This window comes from Melospiza georgiana, chromosome 1 (assembly GCF_028018845.1).
Source record: "Melospiza georgiana isolate bMelGeo1 chromosome 1, bMelGeo1.pri, whole genome shotgun sequence".
Lineage (NCBI taxonomy): Eukaryota > Metazoa > Chordata > Aves > Passeriformes > Passerellidae > Melospiza > Melospiza georgiana.
In genome coordinates this window covers 131,991,451-132,012,256 of record NC_080430.1, presented here as the reverse complement: position 1 = coordinate 132,012,256, position 20,806 = coordinate 131,991,451, and the positions used below count along the sequence as shown (strand labels likewise).

The following is a 20,806-nucleotide window of genomic DNA, read 5'->3' as shown; positions in this document are numbered from 1 at the left end:
ATCCATCCAAAGGTCAAATGGTAGTGACTTCCAATTAAGACCAAACAGATTCAGCCCATCAGCCTACACAGGCCAAAGAGGTGACAATAAACCTCATACTAAAATTTAAAAGATCATCAGGCACTTGATGCACTGGGCTATAAAAACAAACAGCTAAAAACCAAATAGCCCTGCAGCACGTTAAATACTCACCACGATAAAGTATGTTAGTTCTGCCACTAACACTAGTGGCAGTGATAGTGCCCAGACACAAAATTCAAGGCAGAGGACAAAGGTGAAAGAACAAGGTTGGGAGCACTATAGTATCTTAAAATTATCTTCCCACAGTTACTTACTGTTAACTGGCCAGCCACACCAAAATCAGCTAATTTTGCATGTCCCTCAGTGTTAAGAAGGATGTTTCCAGCTTTTATATCTCTATGTATTTTTCTCATAAAGTGCAAATATTCAAGTCCTTTAAGAGTAGATTTCAAAATAGTTGCAATTTCATCTTCTGTTAGCTGTAAGAAAACATAAAACCACTTTCAAGTATACACAAAAGGTCCATATATTTGACTTATTTAAATCATGATCATTTCATAGTGATTATTGTAAGGAGCACAATGCTTGACTTTTTTTTTTAGCAGACCAGAAAAACTTCCATTTTAAAGCTAAAAAAAAATCTGAATAAAAAATAAATTATTAAATGCCAACTATAGAGAAAAAAGGTGTTGTGTAGACTTAGCAGGCCAAAATGCTTCTCTTAACTCTTATATAGAGCAGAGTCACATGCCATCACAAATGCTACAATAAATTGCAAGTCAACTGGCAAAAAGATGACAGACATTTCATTATGACAGAAAACACAACAAAGTGAAAAAAACTGAGACATATTTTGTTTTATTACTTCATAAATAACACCAACTCTTGAGTAAGTCATCAGCTAGCAGTTGTTTATTTTCATCACTTTAGATCAACAAAATAGGAACACATAAGCTCCTGAACGAGCATTATCAGAGAAACAGCAAGTCTCTTTTTCAGGTATCAGACCCCCTTGAGAACACTTCTTCATCAACATTTGTCCTCAAATAAAAGCACAAACATGCACATATAACTCATTCCATGTGATGCAACTGCTCAAGGAAATACAAAGAAATTATCCATACAACTGAAATGCCAATTAATTACAGTACACTGATGCTTCAATAGAAGAACTAAAATGAACTTCACACATCCTCAGAAATGCAAGAAACTGGCTCTGATTTGGCTGCAGTTCGGGGTTGCATTTTTTCCCTCTTTCCTCTACTTTTCCAAGCCTACACAGAAAATAAATTAAGCACTAGCAATTCCTTCCAGTTTCAGTTCTGAAAGTGTTGGTAGACATCCACACCTCCCTCCAAAAAGCAACCACCACCAAAAGCCCATAAGAAACAAAAAACCCACTCGTGATCACTCTAAGCCAAAAGAATGAAAGAACAAAAAGGAAAAAAAAATATTAGTCAGCAAGATTATCTGCACCTGAGCTGCTCACAAGTTTTAATTACTTAATAAACAGAGCCACTTCCCGTTGCACCTTCTATCCAGTCTCACAAAACCTAGGTGTGGAGCCCAAGGGCATAGTTGCACATTTATTTAAACAGCAGTCCCAAGCTCCAGTCCCTCCTTTCCCTGCAACCTACAGCAGTAATTCACAGTATCTCAGCCCTCCTTCCACTGAACAACTATAACAGACAGATCCTAGTTGAAAACAAACCTGTCTGCTAAATTATTTTTCCAACAAAACGGTTCCTGGATTCAAATCATGGCATAGTAAAGAAGGACAAAGCAAAGTAGCTGCTGCTCAAATTGGCATTGCTTTCAAAAAAGTGCATGTGTTGACATACCCCAAGAGTTCCAGAGACTTTTATAAATCTTTTCCTATGCTAGCAGAGGATGAAATTGATGGTGGTGTATTAGCTCCAAGCCAAGCACTTACCGCCTCTGCTGTGCATTATGCATTCCTTGCCCACCATTTATCTCTGAGATCTTTCACTGTTTCTATTCAGCAGCACACGGCTCAAAGCCTTCACTTGTGCTACTTTATGCTGACTGCTATGCTGCTTCAAAGGACTGCATGCCAGAAGAACTGAAAACCCTGTTACACACAGTTCAAACAACCCAACTTTCCTGGCATTGTGCCATGGGAGTAAAACCCTCTACCTGATCTGGAGTCAAGCAAGAAGGGACTTCAAATCAACTGTAAGATAAACTTAAGTATGGTCAGAAAGATATTCGGAGAAAGAGACAATCTTCATTATGTGAGCTAAAAATTCTATGGTGAATCACTAAAACTGTGATTATCTGCACACTCACACTTCAGGCAATTTAAACCCTGGCTATTAAACACTGTACCATGAATGGTTTAAGACATGCTGAGTGTAACACTTGCTGCCCAAACTTTACCAAATCCACCCAATTTCAGAAACAATACAATGTCCTGAACCTCCAAAGCCTTCCATGCAGCAGAACATGCAACAGAAAATGACCCTGAGCACTGACAAATGTATGGCAAGATAAGCATACAGCTTCCCTCCCACTTTCATCTAGAATCAGGTATTATTAAAAATACTTAGAGGACACAGCAGAGATCGCTCTTCCGTATGTTGCACTTCTAAGGAGGTAAACACCTAGCTTTAGTTCTTGAAAAATCAACCACATAAAGATCTTTGGATCATCAGCTCTAGATGCAGAAGTGGTTTTGTAGCTGCATGACAAAGTCCAGCTCTCAAAATGAAAGGCTAACAGAAGACTGGAACCAAAAGCTGGCAAATAAGCTATGGAGTGAGAATCCAGCAAACCAAAAGAGAATCCTGGAGTACTGCAACCTGATGCACTATCTGGGGACCCTCAGCAAAGTAAAGCTCTACCATGGCTAAATATTACAGAAGAACAAAGTATTTACACATCCAAATACAAAAGTGGTCAAGAAAGCCCAGAGAAGTGAATATCACCTCTAAGAAATAGGCAGAGAGCACAAGTCATGGTTATCACAAACAGCAGTAACAGGAAAGCACAGGAAAAAAGAATGAAAAACAGATTTATGATGTTCCAAGACACATCAATTCCAGCTCCAGACATCCTAGATTTATCCACTTGTGCTTCATATAATCATCATCTATATAACATGATGCAATCACTAAAATCACTCCTGCTTATACTGTTGCTGAACATGGCCAAGTATGTACACAATAATACTTAGACAAAATGTTTGGCTTTAATACCTAATATTATTTAGAAGGATGCAATGAATTTCGAGCCTTACACAAGAAGCAAAGAAAGTACACTCAAGCTTCCCTAGACAAAATTACCTTTTCAGAAAATAATGCACTGCCATATTGAACATTACCATGCAATCATCAAAAAAAAAAGTATCTAAAAAAAGATTTCAAAATCATTAATTTCATTATTTTTGTGCCATTTAAACTTTTTGCAGAACTTATACCATCTATGGATAACAGTGAAAGCACATAAATTACAAAGTTCTCCGCATGTATACTTCTAAATCCAGAAACACTATTTAACTATGCAGTATTACATCTGGGCTATATTGCACAGTTAAATGCAGTACATAATTTCCTCCCTTACTGGATACACTGAATATTGCTTTAAAAGTTCCATTATGTTGTTCTGTAGACCACAACCATCTTGTGCAGAGGTTTTTGCACACACTAATAGTATTTAAGTATTCTGTACACTGGCTGCCAAAAAGCAAATGGTATCCTGGGCTGCATGAGATAACGTTGCCAGGAGGTGCAGGAAGGTGAGTGATCCTTCCCTTTTGCCCCACACTGCTGACACCACACCTGGAGTGTTGGGTCCACTTCTGGGCTCCTCAGTATGAGAGACGTGGACACACCAGAGAGAGTTCACAAAGGGCCACAAAGATGATCAAGGGACTGGAGCATCTCTCCCAGGAGGAGAGACTGAGACTGGGACCATTCAGCCTGGAGAAGATCAAGCTCATGGGGAATTTTTTAAATGTATGGGAATAACTGAAGGGAAGGTGCAAAGAGGATGAAGTCAGGCTCTTTTCACTGGTGCCCAGTGACAGGAACAGAGGCAATGGACACACTCTCAAACACAGGAGGTTCCCTCTAAACAGCAGGAAACTTTTTACTGTGAGTGTGACTAAGCACTGGAACACGTTACCCAGGGAAGTTGTGGAGTCTCCCTCCCTGAAAACCATGCAGAAATGGCCCTGGGCAGCCAACTCCAGATGGCCTTTAACAGGCTGGTTGGGCCAGCTGACCTCCAGAGGTCCATTCTAACATCAACCATTCAATGATTCTGTATTAGTACAATTTACAACTCCATACAACAAAATTAGGTGCATTTTACACCAATTTGAATAAATCATGGGTGGTTTGCTTTAGCTGACTTGTCTATATTTAAAGTTTGAATATAATCCCAAAATAAACAAATTCCAAAATATATCACTACTAAAGAAAAAGTAAGTTAGTTATCTGTCTGAACAAACGGCAAGTGTATGTTCCTAAGGAGGTAAAATCACTAGCTTTAGTTCTTGGAAAATTAGTGGCTGAGGTCCCTGCCGACTGAAAGCTAGGCAGTGTTATTCCAGTTTACAAAAAAGGCATGAGGGAAGACCCAGGAATCTATGTATATGTTAGTCTAATCTCCGTTTCTACAAAACTGATGGAGAGCATCATACTTGGTACTACTGAAAGGCTTTGAAAGAACAATGAGATCATCAGGCACTGTCAACATGGGTTCTCAGAGAGAAATCCTGTTTAATTTGATACCTTTCTATGATGAGGTCACCCACCCACTGGTTTTTAGTTAAGTGAGGCTTACTTACCTCATGGCATCCTTCTGCAAGATGAGCAGATAGACACTGAGCTGGAGGCTGAAGGGCAGGGCTCAAAGGGTTGTAGTGAATGGAGCTACATCTGGCTGGTGACCTGTCACCAGTGATGTACCCTCAAATTCTAGGGCTCATTTTGTTCACTACTTTCATCGATAATCTTGATGCAGGAATTGAATGCACCATTAGTAAAATTTGCTGAGGATACCAAAGTGGGAGACGCTGTTTGAATGAAAAGTCTTGCAGAGGGATTTGGACAGAATGGAGCACTGGGCAGTGATGAACAGGATCAAACTGAGCAAGTTTGAATGACAGATTTTACACCTGGGATGGGTAACACAGGGACAAGCATAAATTGGGGAGTAATGGCTCAAGAGCAGCACTGCAGAAAGGGATCTGTGTGTGCTGGTCAGCAGCAGGCTCAGCAGGAGTCAGCAATGCACCCTGGCAGCCCAGAGGACAAACCCCTTTCTGCATCAAACTCAGCATCCCCAGCTGGTGACAGAGGTGACTGCCCTGCTGGACAGCCTTGGTGCAGCCTCTCCTTGAGCTCTGTGTGCTGCTCTGGGGCCCACAGCTGAAGAATGAGGGTGAAGGATGAGAATGTGTCCAGAGGGGGGGAAGTAGTGATTTTTTTTTTTTTTTTTTTTTTTTTTTTTTTTTTTTTAACCCTGATAAAAAATAACACACAGTTCTTCTTTACAGCATAGAGACTAGCTGACACACAAACTAATGCAAACCTGATGGAATTTGTGGAAATAAATGGAGGACACTTTTATGCCCTACCAATTGTTGGAAGTAACAAGGGACCAAAGTACATAAAAACAGATCCAAAGCTCCTACAACTATTCATTTATTCACAAAACTACAAATAAACTCTTAAAATCCACATCAAAATGCTTCCTAATTATATCTCCTCCCTTCTTTACTCTAAATCAGAATCTGTCCTCATAAGCATGGTTAAAAGTCACTGTCTAGGTACTGTAGTGTCTGTGTCCCTACAAGCAACTTTCAACATATAAACAGCTGAATATAGAACCAGACCATTACAGGCTTTGGCACAGCACACAGCTTGCCATCTACTCAATACCCTTCTCTAGTTCTAGAAGCAGTTTGATATTGACATACATGCAGTGCCATTGACAATCGCCACACAGAACATTTAAAAGAAACAAAACTATTTCATATTAATATAAAACTATGTGGCAGTCAATGCTGCTATCCTGATCTAGATGTGTGGTTCTGACACTATTCTATTCCTGATCAATCTGTATGGGCAGTATTTATCCTAAACAAGTTGGTTAATTTTATTCTGAGATTTTCCATGCACAGCATCATTCTTCCATCAGCACAGCTCTATACCTTGCACCTTGGTATAATTTCACAGTCATAATCTTTCTGCTTAACTTTTGATTTCTGTTCACATCAAGATCCTCACTTAAACCCTTGTGGAACATTCATCTCTTTGGTATCTTAAGCTAGTTCTAATCCTGTATGCTGTCCCTTTGACAGGTTGGTGCTACCCTCTAAATAAGAGTCAGCCATGGAAAGCTTCTAATCCTTCACCATCAAAACCACATGCAGATTATATATTAAAAAGAATGTGAATGATAAAGGTGAACAACTCTACAGCCTACATAAAATACATTAGACATGAGGACAAACTTAAAAATCAAAATGTGGAGCAAAGCAGCAAATTCTAGTGTTCCACATCTATTAGGAGACTATAACAGACATCTAATTCACATATTTATATCTAACTGGCTATGGATGCCACACACAAGGGAGAATGAGGGTTCATCCAGTCCATCACACACCACCTAATCCATGCAGCTGTTGGGACAACTCATCCACAGGTTCTCTTGCACACATTCTCCTTCCTGAGGCCCCTCTAAAGGGGTCCGGGTCAGCTGAATTGTTTTAACTGACTAAGTCCATTCCCAGATGCTCTTTTTACACTAATACATGCACATTAAATCTGATGCTTCCAGGAAGTATCAGATTACTGCATCTAAACACTCTGATTAGGTTGAACACACTGGGTAGGTCCACTCTCATGGCAAATAAAGGAGCCATTCTTCCACCAGAAGCTATGAAGTTCAAACATTTCACATCCTATCATCATCACACACCTCTCCTATTCTTCATTTACAAAAAGACAAGGCTGGACTAAGAAAAAACCTGAGATTCAGGAGAGAAGCGCAAACAAGCAGGGAAGAAGAGATGACAGTTCCCACAATACCATTCCCATTTGTAGTATTTGACATCTCACTTCGGAAGTAGGCAGAAGTCTTCAGAGAGAAAAAGAGTTGTTACAGCTCTAGCCTGAAGGAAGTTCCCACTACCTGTTACAAACTACACTGTCCTGAAATTGCTTTCCCTGAGCCTCCCTCAGGGCAACTAGACCCTTTTTTGAGCAGATGTATATGCTATGAGTAAATACAGTGCTCTTCAAACAAAATCACAGGCACTGCTTGGAGTAAAGTGCCAAATCATGGCATTACTTAGGACAAAAAGGTTTGGTCTAAGTCTGCCAGATAATCTTCACTTAATCCTATACTATCAAGGAGACATCTCAATATTACAGTAATGGACAGAGTAAGAACTCATTACCATAAGACCCAAGCTGCACATAAAATCATACAGAAAATATGCTGCAATAAATATAACTACAAACATTCACTGTACAGGTGATGATCAGTGTTAGTATTTTTAAGATTCGTTTTTCACTACATAATCCCAGTAACATAAATTTAATAATATTTCATGGATATAATATGCAAGAGACCTCATCTTCTCTTTTCTTTAAATTAGCATTTTTGTATTTTTGTACTGGGTTATTAAAGATAGTGCTAACACATCAGTCTTCTATGTGTAGCTTGAAAATTACTACAGCCTGGCAGCAGCATAAAATTACCTAAAACATACCTAGTGGCTCATAGGAAAAACTATTACAGGAAAACTCATGCTTAACATTAGCTAACATTAATACATAGACACAGGCAGATCAAGTACTGATCAGAACATGAAAGTCAGACTCTTCAGCCCTTCATTACCTAGTCCCAGCTTCCTATAAGATATCTATGAAGTACTGAACCAGATGTTGAGCACAACCTTAGAAGTAAAGCAGAAAAGTACAGAACCTCTTTAGCAGTGCACTAAGTGCAGATTTTAACTATGATTCAGTAGCACATGCTTTGGCATGTCTACACAGAGCTGTGAACAGCACCAATGTAGTTAGTTTGGTTGTGCAAAGTCCTCTTCTGACAAGAATAAGATCAAGAACTGCACTGGAAGCCCTTAACACAGGTCTGCTACAACAATACAACTGTATGCCTTTCTACCAGGAAGCGCCTGACATGCCACTGTTAAAAACCAACTTTACCATCATAGGGAACACATCTGCTAACAGCTCACGTGGCTCACAAGCTACACACCTGCTCATACCATCCCCACTGGGTCTGACAGCATCACCAAGAGAGGCCTTGCACAATCTTATAAGCCAACAAAGAGCTGGCTGAGCATAAAATGCAACCTCCTAGAAGTATGAAAGCAGTCTTTCCTGGCAAGCAAGGTAAGTAGTAAATACAGGAGGAGACCATCTTGAACAAACTAAAAACTCATAACTGAACTAAAGTACAGAAAATAAGGCATGCAAAGCACAAAAACAGATTACTAAAGAAGCACTGCCTGGATCTTAAAGAGCTGCATTTCAAAGGCCAAGAATAGGGTGGATTTTAATTTGGAGAGCAAAACAGAAGACAGCAAGAAAATTAGGGGAAGGGAAGGGAAGGGAAGGGAAGGGAAGGGAAGGGAAGGGAAGGGAAGGGAAGGGAAGGGAAGGGAAGGGAAGGGAAGGGAAGGGAAGGGAAGGGAAGGGAAGGGAAGGGAAGGGAAGGGAAGGGAAGGGAAGGGAAGGGAAGGGAAGGGAAGGGAAGGGAAGGGAAGGGAAGGGAAGGGAAGGGAAGGGAAGGGAAGGGAAGGGAAGGGGAGTTGAGTTGTCAGTCTGTTAACAAGCTATGCAGAAATCTCCCAAACACATTCCTTGCATCAGTCTTTAGCAGGGTTTCTCTGACTTTCATCTGTCTCTGCCTAGTAGCAAAATAGAACAAGTTAGGAATTACTCTAGTAAATTGGACAAATACAAGTCCACGAGAACAGATAAGATACATCCAAAGGTGCCAAGGAGCTGCTTAATGTCAACTCAAGGCTACCTCTTATCAACTTTAAAAGATTACAGCAATGAGGGTGTCCCTTTCAACATCTTCAAAATAGGCAAAAAAAAGGACCTGAGGAACTGCAGGCTGAACAGCTCATTCTCAGACCTCTAAGATATTACGGAGTAAATCCACAGAGAAGCTAATTTTGTTTGTGTTTTTAGACACACAAACAATAAAAAAGTGACTGGGAACAGACAGCCTAAGTTGACCAGAAGGAAATAATGCTAAATGAACCTGGTCACTTTCTTATGAGGGCAAAGAGAAAGCTGAGGATGTCATTTTGTCTGACTTCACCAAGGCTGTTGGCAGCCTCCAATACATGTTTGTAACTAAACCTGGGGAATCATAGAAAAATGTAGAGGAACAACCAGCTGGACTGCCAGGCTCAGCAGTGGTTCAACACGTAACCAAGAGCCAGCTCCAAGCAATGTTCTCAGAAACTGATCATAGGGTGAATACTCCCAGCATCTTGATCAACAATGAGGAAGAACACACCCCATTATGGTTTGTGGATGACATGAAACAAGATGGAAACAGCCAGGGCACTGACAGGGCAGGACTGCCATGTAGAGGGATCTGAACAAGCTGGAAGAATTAGCCTGACAACAAATACAGCAGTTCAACAACAGCAGAGTCCCACACCAGGAGAGAACCACCCCATGCCATGAGCAGTAGGGACTGAGAATCCATGTGGCAGGGAGCATTCCTCCAGGAAAGGTTCTGGGTGGCTCCAGAAGACAAGCTGAACACCAGGCAGCAACATCAGCAATACACCCTAACCACAAACTGGCCTTCATTAGGAAAGCACAGTCAGGTCAAGTAAAAATCCCCCTCTATTTAGCATTTGTGAGCACAGTACTCTGTTCCAGGCTGCTATAAAAGAAAGGCTAACAAATTGGAGCTAGAACTTGACTAGAGGGGCTAGAACAAACCAAAACAATGCTCACTGAGCATACAAGAAGAAATAAAAGTTCTTGGAGCTGGAGAAAGAGACTGTTGAGTCTCACACTTTTCAGATTGTTAAAACTGATCTGAACAAGGTCCTAAACACTAACTGGACTTCCTTCCTTGGAAAAGTAGATTCACCTAGCTGACTTCCAGAGGTCTCTTTCAAATTAAAATTATCACTTATTCCAAATCAGTGGCACACTGTTCACCTCTTTCCTTACCACCTCCAAAATAGACATCCAAATTCAAAACAACAGCCTTTCTTTTACCTGCAGTTTTTCTACATTTCATCTGCTTCCTCACCACAATAATACAGAGCAATAAACCCATCTAAACTTTAAAGACTCTTTTATTGTAAAATAAAATACACATGGAAGACCATAAGGAAACTTGGCTCAACTCTTTGAATGGAGAAAAATTTTATTGCCCAAATTACAACTTTATATACAGAGAGGCTGACTCAAACTGGAAATACATTAAAAATTCAGCTGATATTTCTGTCTCTCCAAGGCAAACAATGATGGGGTTCTTTTGAGAGGAAAGAGCAGTGTGGGAAGGCAATAAGGTAAACTTCCACTCCTTACTACAACAGGAATAAGTTTTTGTGTGTTTTGAGATAAAGTTATATACAGGGTACCAGCAGATGACTGGTGAAACATTCATTTAAACATCTACCTTTTACTGCAAGATTTTATTATAAATTTCTTCATATTATATGTTTATATGGTCATTTCATTGTCTGAGCAACTTAAAACTGGCACTAACTGAAAATTATTTACAAGAGGGGAAAAAAGCTGCTGCTTGCATTGAGTAATTCTAACAATTTTTTATTTGAAAAATTATTTGAGTGACTGACTTCAAACCACAGATGCAAGTTCTGCTATTCTCCCAGAAGTTCCACAGATTTTCTGAAACATGGGTGAGGAGGCAAAGGAGATCTGTTGACTGTGCAACTAATCAGACTGTTCAGATCAGAAAAAAGTGAAAATCCTATCTCCTCCTCAACAAACCATAGCATTGCTCATCTTTTAGCAGTGACCTGACTGCAAAGAGATCAGTAGCAAATATAAACATTGTGAAACCCAGAAAATACAACCATTAGAACTTAAGTAGTATTTTGTAAACTTTCTTCCAAGAAGTACATTTTTTTAAACAGAAGGTGAATTATATGATGCTGAGCATTTTAGTATTCCATGGCTAGTTTTAAGATAGCCCATAAAATGAACTCCAACATTTTATGCACCTGTAGGAAATCACAGAAATGTAGAAATCATCCAGGAATCAAATTCTTCTTAGAACTGACTTGGAGATGTTCATGGCACAAGTTAGTAACAGTATTTCTTTTAATGGAAAGAGGAAGGTCAGATAAAGTTTGGGGAGAGATAATTCTGTCTTCAGAGCAATTGTTATAGTATTTTACAAACAAACACAGGACTTCAGAGGGTGTATAATTTAATAGCATATTAGTCCTCACTGAGTGAGCATGATCTGCTAACACTGTAGAAAAAGGGGAAGAGAGGACAGTTAATGTACCCCAAAGCACATTACCAGAGGATGCTGCATAGCCAATCTTTGTTTTGAAACTTGCCCATTTCTGAATGCTTTTGGTCAACTGTAGTTGTGTGTAATACATACATAGTTATTTTGGAAATGGATGAATACCAGTGTAGCTCAAGATTTTTTTTCTTTCATAAAAATTAGTCAATACATAACTTGCATTTTATTTCTGGCATACGAAGATTTTTCAGCTCAGGGAAAAAACACTAATTTTCATGAGCAAACTTCCAAGCAGATAAATACAGTTTAATGCAACACTGAAAGAAAGATCTATCATTCTGAGAGTCAGACAGTACAATCCATTTTTAAGGAACTTACAATGCTACTCTAAAGAACTAAGGAAAAATAATTCCCAGCATTTATATAGCAGCCAATCATTCAGAACCATAGTAAGTAAGATCAGACAAGCACTGAATAATCTCAGTGTTGCATTGCAGAAGCTAGGATAAGCTAACCTGCTCTGTAAGGCTAAACACAGAACAAGGCAACCAGGACATTTGTGATCAAGTTCTTTCTTCCTTTTCCTCAACCTGTAAAGAAAAGTAGTTTAAGAATGCTGGCCTAAAGCTCAGTCTCTGAAGAGTAACACAGCTGATTAGCCCATTGAGTCAGTTCATCACCTGAAGGCCCACTGACAGAACATGGCCAGCAGCACAGCCAGGATGGACTTGCCCATGGACACCAAGATGAGATAAGCAAGTGAGCCAGTGCAGAAGGAATTTCAATCCTTGTATGGACTGTCTGGGTATTAATTAATCCACATGGGTCCAACTGAGGAGTGATACTGTGAGAGATGCTACTTAAAACGTTCAAGAGGTACTAGGCCCTAGGCAGCTGCTTTACAGCTAATGATCACATGAACTTTAGTGAAGCAAAGGCTTACAAATTGGAAATATTTTAACTGTGAAATTACTGAGAAACATGACTGCTTAAAACTGCAAAACAACATCCTTATGAGCAAAATGCCTTTAGCCCAGATAACAAAAGATTTACCCTGAATGCCCATGGTAACATACAGAGAAAGAAAATCCAGCAGGAGATTTAAATACAGCATCCAGAGATTTGGATACACTATTCACTTGAATTAGTGGAGCTTAAACACACAGAAAAAAGTAATTAGCTAAGAAAACATGGCAGAAGCTAATCATTAGGAGTATATGAGGCATTACATATATAACTGAAAAAGTGGCATGTAAAGGAAATAATTTTAGATGCAAAATGAACAATCTCTGGGCCCAACTGCACAGTACCTGCACAGCGATCCACTCCTACACTTGTTACTTACAATACTGACCCAAGTAAGACAGGTTTGTCAGATAAACCTACAACATAGCCACTACCTGGTATGTTTCAGTCAGCTGAATTTGGTCCCCAAAGAGTCAGGATTAGAATGACTTAGTTAACCATGATCAGTGGATGAGCAAATGCACCCTCAATAATCATTAGAGAAACAAGGTTGGTGGTGAGTAAATATTCTCCCCTACGTTCAGGGCAGCCAGTGAGTGTTGCTTCACACTGTAATTATCTCATCTATTGACACTGGAAGTCAGTCTCTGACACGCTCTTCCTTCCCTTTCCACAATGCTCATGCCTTGCATCACATGAAGCCACTGTGCTGCCACAGTAAGTCCAGAGTTAACTCACGAGGGGTGGGGAGGACAGAAGAGAGGAAGTGTCCCCATCATATCATCAAGCTTATCGAAGATCACCCGGCAGCCACAGACAATCACTGCATCTGAGGCATGGAAAAGGCAGAAGGAACACACCAGTCAGGTTGGAGGACAGCAGCAGAACTGCCCTTCCTGGCAGCAGCCCACAGCCTGAATGCATAAGATACATGTACCTCCCAAACCAGTCTCTGAGAAAAGCAGACAAAACTAGATCTAAGTTTGCTGCCCAGGACTGATGAACACCACACCCTGGATGAGCTAACAAGCACCACGGATTTGCTGAAGTGCTGCTGATCTGCCTGGCACATTAGAAGACTCCAGTAGAATTGCAGGGGTCCATTTAACTTCAAATTAATGGCTCAGGCCTCTTGGACAAGACTCTGCTCTTGCTAAGCTGAAAACTTCTTCATATGAATGGGCTCCAAACAGTCACTAAAAATTACCCTAACTCTGGATTCTGTTTCCTCGGTTTTGGTCCACTAGAACAGTGGAAAAAAAGCCCAGTGTTGCTCACTTTCAAGACAAACACAATTTTTGAAAAACAGAAACCACTAAAACAGAAGATGATCAATAAATTCTTAGTTTTAGAGACAAGCAACAAAGGCAAACACATATTAACGTTTCCTCTCCAAACAGGAGGAGAAATCCAGCTTCTCCTATGACCTGACTTAATAATCATCCTAGAATAATTTAGGTTGGAAGAGATCTTTAAGATCAAGTCCAAATGATAATCCTAATGGCCATTGCACTAAAGGGTTCTTACTTCAACTTTCTCTATTTCTTTTCCTTAAATATGAGAAGCAGGAAATAAACTTTTCCTTGGCCCAGCCAGTCTTCATTTGACAATTTAAGAAAGTTACAGAATACATAACTCTACGTGTCTGACTGTATTCAGTAAATATTCTGATAAAATAAGAAACAACTCTCTCCTGCTTTGCAAGTGAATATATTTATGTTCTTATTACAAAACCATTTCTTATTTCCCTTTAATGAATGAATGAATAAATAAATAAATAAAATGTAAAGTCATCAACAGAATGCTCAAGTACTTTAAGCAGCCTCATTCCAGTAACAGTCCCAAGCTTCCATCACACAGTCAGTGATCAGGCCACTGTTCCACAAAGAGCAAGAGCATTCAAACATGTCCAAAGCCTCTGCCAAAACCTTCCAAAACTTGTAAGACAGAAGCATAGCAAGGGAGAAATTGAGGAATTGAGGAGTTTGCTTTGCTTTTTTTTTTTTTGATAGGCAGTAGAACATTCCATATTCTACACCAGGATGAAAATTCTGTCCAGCCTGGTAACCTGCCTGAATGTGAGTATATGCCAAGTAAACTGTGACAGTTGTGTGCTTCACCTTTCCAGAGATCTGAAGCACATGGATTTCCTGCTCCAGTCATTACCCATTTGAGTGCAGTCATTTTTTCCTGGTCTTATTTAGCTGCCTTTTGAAAATCAACTCTCAGCACCTCCAAGAACTTCTCTAACTATACAGTAATCCTCATCATCATGTCAAAGAAAAAATTTTTGCTTTGCATCTACTGTGACAAGTGATCTCTTGTTTTGTAATAAACAGTAAGATATCCATATTTTACTTTCTTGGCACTATGCATGGTTTTCAAAACCTTTCACCTTGTCTCTCCCTCCAGGTACCTCTTCTCATTACAGAAATATCCAAATGCATCTGGCTATCTGCTTCTAGAGAAATAGTCTTTACTTTTAATCACCCTTGTTACCTTCTTTAACCTCCGTAGTTCTGCTGTGTCCTCGGTACCACTGTAACCTCTGACAACCACTTTACTTATTCAACTGTTTCTAAAAGTTAAGCTCAAGCACTCATGAACCTCAATATAAAGGCTTTGCCTTCCTCACCAAGCCAAATGTACTTCTTCACATTTAGTTGTGGTATTTTCTCAGTACCACAAAGCCTTGCAAGTCTTTGCCAGTTTCCACTGCTAGGAATACAACCTCTCTCACCAGTATTTCTACCCACAGACCCATATAGTAGGCCAAAACACACTCTTTGTTATATTTTAAACAATTATCCACCTGTGACAGAACTTCTCATTTACTGCAGATTACAGCTGTATTTGCTTGAAGAGCCTCTGGTGTGGAAGTCTGTCCATAAACCTTCCAGCACATGCAACCAACTTTACATCAGCCAGCACCAATTGTGTCCTTACCAACTCCTTCCCAGAACCCTACCAGCCATGCACTCCATGACTTGCCTTTACAAAAGCTTTATCATTGGTATCCATGCATTTACTGGTTATTCTGTGTCTTAAAACAGAATTCATGCTATTTAATCATATGGACCTTAACAGCAGCAGAAGACAGAGTTTGTCTGATCATCAGTATGTATTTGGTCCAAGACTCCAATATCCCTTCCCCTCAAGTCTTTAATTCATCTACTATGTCAGTAACCTACAACAGATATAAGAAAAACTAGATAGCCTAATTTTATATAAGTACACACACATTCATATGGACACCTTTTTTAAAATAAAAATGCAAGCATTTTCTATCAATGCACAAACAAGTTTGCTCCTTTTTTATTTTCTTAAATTCTGTTTGAAATGGATTGTGGTTTGTTTTGGTTTTTTAATTCTGGAGCAGCTTGTGCCATTTCTTACTAGAGCTACTGATCCTTGGATACTATCCAACAGCAAGAACACCAGTTTTGAAGATTGCAGAACTCCAGCAATCTCACACATGGGTTTTGTCTTTTCCCCATCACTTCAACACCACAGCAGCCTTGATACAAGGCACCTTATCCAAAGGGGCTCCCTTTAGTCTCGACATCACCTCCACTTCCTAATAAACCTGATTCCATTCTCTATTAGCTCTTGTTTTCTAAACATTGATTTTCTCTCCTTTACTTTCCCCCAGTAAGGTGCAAGGAACATCTCAAGGAGTGTTTACAAAATGTGAAGCCCAGCAAGTAGTGTCACCTCAGAGTACCTGCTGGTAAAAAGAATACCTCATGTTACAGCTTATTACTGAAAACAATGGACTCAAAGGAATTCAAGGCTCCTTGACACCTACAACAAAACACTTTTCAGAGAAGCTGTTTCTTCATGAGAACTAACAATACCTGCTTCCTACAGGCTTCCTCTATATTACTGCTGTTGTAAGTGCATGAAGACACTTCCATACAACCCTCATTTTGGTTCCCTCTCACATTCCTCAGCTGGCATCTCTTCCCCTCTCATTCCTTGAGTAATGCCAGTTATTTCTCATGCTCCCTAACTACTGAGTGAGAGCAAGACAGTTTTACACCTGTTTCCAAACTATGCAGCTACTAAGTGGCTGCTGACAGACTGTAAGGTGGAAGGGGTAGGGGAAAGAAGCCACAATTTTGCCTTCTACAAAGCAGTAATTTTTAGGAAATTCCCAAGATCTCTGTATTTCAAAATGCATTTGCTTCTGCTGGTGACCAGCCCAGAGAGGCATGCACAATGACAGTCAAACTGCATGAGCTTGTTTCCTGGGAAGCAAGGCACAGATAGGCCCCTTGGCATCAGCCAAGATCTTCTCTTGTAACTCCAGCTTTTATTCTGGCTTCCAAACTTAATTCACAATTGAGTTCATGAACTGCTAAATATATTTTGTAAAAAAACTACTCACCGTTTTATTACGCAGTCTAATTATGTCTGAAACAGAGCCAGCTCCACAGTACTCCATAACAATCCACAGATCTGTGTTCTTAAAGTAGCTGCCATAGTACTTGACAACATAAGGACTAAATGGAAAAAAAAAGTTAAATAGATGAATTCTTAGTAGAAGACAAAAAAAAAATCACCAGCACACCTGTTGTTATAAACTGTCTGACATAGCTAAAGAGAAAATGCAATCGAATACATTTTAAATTTGTAACTAGCTTAATCAATGCCCTTTTATGATTATGATTACTTAATAAAATGATAAAGGCACTACTATGTATATAAGTTTTCCACAATCTTCAAATACAGACCAAGTTTTCCCAAACATCAGTCATCTGATAAAAAGCTTTGTTTTTCCCTCCTCTAAGGCCTCTCTTGAATGCTTCTCTTTTTAGAAAGACTGCCTTGTTTTCTTCTCTCCAGAGCAAAATCACATGGAAACTCAACCATGTTTTCCCAGTTTTGCAAGAATGAATTTATTTCAAGGACAGAACTAGACTTTCTTATTAAAGAGAATCTAATGCTGGTTTGAAGCCTGCTGGATTTGCAAATGCTTTTCATACTCAGCACCTCATGAGAAGTGATAGCATTGTCACAAACAGAAGGTATTGCTTTGCTACTCATCAGTTTGCCACTTGACATAATGCTTCCTTGGAGTCACTTGCACAAGAAAGGCAGAAACAGATGTGGTAAACATAAAAAGAATCATCCTTCAGAAGTTATTAGATGGTGTATTTAGGGAAATACAAGACTGAAGGTTTGGGGTGGGGTTTTTGGCAGGAACTGAAACAAAGAAGGCTACAGTTCCACTGTCATCTATCACCCACAAAGGAAGTGAGATACTGAGATTTCAGACAGTGGTTTCTCATCAGAACACCTACATTATGGGGTGGAATCAAACACCATTTTGTTTTGGAGCAAGGAACTGTATTTTAGGATCAGCATTTCTGGCAGCAACATTCTTCATAGAGACAACTGGTACAAGAAGAAAGGACCTATGGTTGCCTTCTGCAACATGGTATCTTTACAAAAAGACAGGTCAACACTATCAAAAAACTATTTCATTTAAGAGCAACTGTTAGCACAAAATGAATTCACCTTTTCAGAAGGAAACGTGGGTCAGTCTCCTCCTAACTAGTCCAAATGTCCGCCATTTACAAGCATGACACATTGACCTTGCTCCTTATAAATTCATGAAGTGAGGAATTCTAAAGAAAACCCACTGATTTTTGTGACCATCTCTTACCAGATTTACACTATGCCAGGATTCCCAGCAACAACTGGGTATTATTATCAATCAGGACAAGATGATCTTTTCAAAACATCAAGTGCTGTGCAATCTCAAAACACTGTTCATATTTGCCTAAAGACTAACACTAATAAGTTTCATTTTGAAGTTGTAGCCCAAAACTCCATAGACAACAGAAACAGCAAAATAATTTCTGCATCCTTGCATTAAGGCTTCCTCTTTTACAAAACCTGCAATCATAAAATCTGTGAACAAGTGTAAGGTAACAATCCACCAGCACTTTCACAAGACTGCTCACATTTTGAAAGGAATGTTCTCACAGGAAAATGGCAGCCAAGAAAATATCCTTCTGGAAGGTAACTGCTAGCCATTCATCTTCTGCTAGAAATATCTTTATCAATCTTCTGAAACAGGCAGACTCGGAATTTCACAAAGCCCAAAGACATTTAAAGAAAACAGTAACCTTTGGCCTTAAGAGTGCAAGTAAAGTGAAGCAAGCACAGAGAATTCTAAGCAGAGACCAGTATTTCTTCTTCCAACAGTTTTTGTTATGTACACTATTTGTACTTCCTTCAATCCAAGGTAAGGAGAGAAGGAGATCCACAAAGTGGTTCCTTTAATAAAAAAAAAAAAAAGTCTATGTTGGACAATTTACTTTCCATGAAAAAGTTGGCAGCTGCTTATATTTCAGCTATTTTCACAAGCAGAAATACATTTTCACATAGACTCATAGAAAGGGAACAGAAATGTGATACCTACCTGTCACATTGTTGCATTATAGAGATTTCTTTAATTATTTCTTGAAGATCTGACTCCACAGGGACCTGTTTAATTGCTACAACTTGTCCAGATTCTTTGTGTATTGCTTTAAACACGCTACCATAAGACCTAAAAATGAGACAATCTTTTTAAAAAACAAGGCAAACTGCTCCTGATTTCCATTATGCACAAAAAGTCAAGAAGCCATATGTTCATGCAGAAGTGTGAGCATTTTTCAGGCTGCAAAAAGATCAGTTCTACCAAGACCTCAGGAAAGACAGAAGAATGTTTTGTCAAGACAGCAGAAATTTTTGTCAAGATTTAAGAGTTTCTAATTCCATTACAGGTGCAAGTACATTTGCTGTGTTAACAAACAACAGACATCAAAAATGCATAAATATATAAGGGAAAGTGTAGAAATCTACCAATGCATGCATTTGCTTTAGCAGTAAAACTTACACAGAGGCATTTACAGTCACTCTCTCTGTAACTCAATATTCCAACATATGCTTTTATGTATGGTTTCCCTCTGATCCTATGCCCCTGTAAATAGCTGTACTTACCCTTCACCAAGCTTCTCCAGAACATCAAAGACTTCTTCAGGCTGCTTAGTTAAACTATCTTCACTTAGCTTTTTCAGTTTGCTAAAAGAAAGACAAAAGTTATTTATTTTTGGGGGGGAGAAAGAACTCAAGCAAATTTTCACACAAGCAAGCAGACAGAATAAATTATTACAAAGAAAAATATATTCCAATGAAAATAAAATACTTAATGTGTAAGAGCAATCAAATTTTAATTCATCTTATATGATAGTTGGTTAAGTTATGACGATTTTTGTCATTACCACTTTCCCATTAATGTTTGCTCAACTCAACACAGCATGGGACCAATTCACTCTTCAAACTACTTCCTTTGCTGAAATAGAAACAGACAAAGAATGCAGGAAAGTTTACCTTCCCTCCAAAAACAGCATGCAAACACATGCCCCTTACTGCTTAGGGGATGCCACACTGTTCTCTATTCTCTAACCAATCCTTCACCCACATGAAGCCCTCAGTTTCTAAACTGCACCCCTCATCAGCCAGTGAATGATGTCATTAAAAGCAGAATTCTGAAGTCAAGATGATTCTGGGAGCATATGGGAGCACTTCCCAGGTGGCAGCAGAAGACTGAAATTCCAAAAGCTGAGTACTGTAAGAGCTTCTCTTGCATCTCTGTAAATGCACATAGGAACAGGATGCAACCAAATCTCTAATTCCATAACAGCACCATATTTGCCCTTAGTTCTCTCTGACACAGTCTCAAATCACTCAGAAACACCCAATGATTTCTTCCAGCACTTTGAACTCCCTTTTACCACCATTTGTTGTCCTTTACAAGCAGTCCTAGCCTTTCCCTGGTCTCTAGCATTCCCAGCTCTCCAGGCCCCCAGACTCCTGGCAAATCTCAAAACACAACTCAGCTGCAAGCTTGCACTAGAGCTAACACTGAACACAGCACAGGAAAATACAACCACACACACATTGCACCAGGGATGGGGGCTGCAACATGTAAATCCTTCATCCTAAAGTTCTAGGGAATTTTGCTGCAAGACTGAAGTAACAAGTTGACTGTACATGACAGCCTTCTTCTAATAAAGTAGAAGATGAGCTGAAGAACAGCTGGTGCTGTAGTGTTAAATATATCCAATGTATTCCATATGCAGGAGGAGGAAAAGGGGAATAAAAAAAAGGAAACTTTGAAGAACAGCAGATCATTGAGAACTTAGGGAAACTAAGTTATCCCACAACTTTCTAGAAACAAATATGAAACAGGGGAAGGAAGAAGGGCATGGACAGAAAAGATTGACAAGTCTTAATAGTGGAAGAACAGTGATCTGAAAAAATAAACCTTTCATGTTAG

The 20,806-nt window shown here is 39.4% G+C and overlaps 1 protein-coding gene across 1 annotated transcript in view; it reads right to left on the bottom strand.

Annotated features, from left to right (window-relative positions):
- Positions 1-20,806, bottom strand: part of STK3 (serine/threonine kinase 3) — a 127,603-nt gene that overhangs the window by 101,136 nt on the left and 5,661 nt on the right. The window contains exons 2-5 of the mRNA XM_058040779.1: positions 19,468-19,548; positions 18,905-19,033; positions 16,862-16,976; positions 336-500 (exon numbers count right to left, since the gene is read on the bottom strand). Of these exons, the coding sequence (XP_057896762.1) occupies positions 336-500; positions 16,862-16,976; positions 18,905-19,033; positions 19,468-19,548 (490 nt within the window). The remainder of the gene's footprint in view (positions 1-335; positions 501-16,861; positions 16,977-18,904; positions 19,034-19,467; positions 19,549-20,806) is intronic.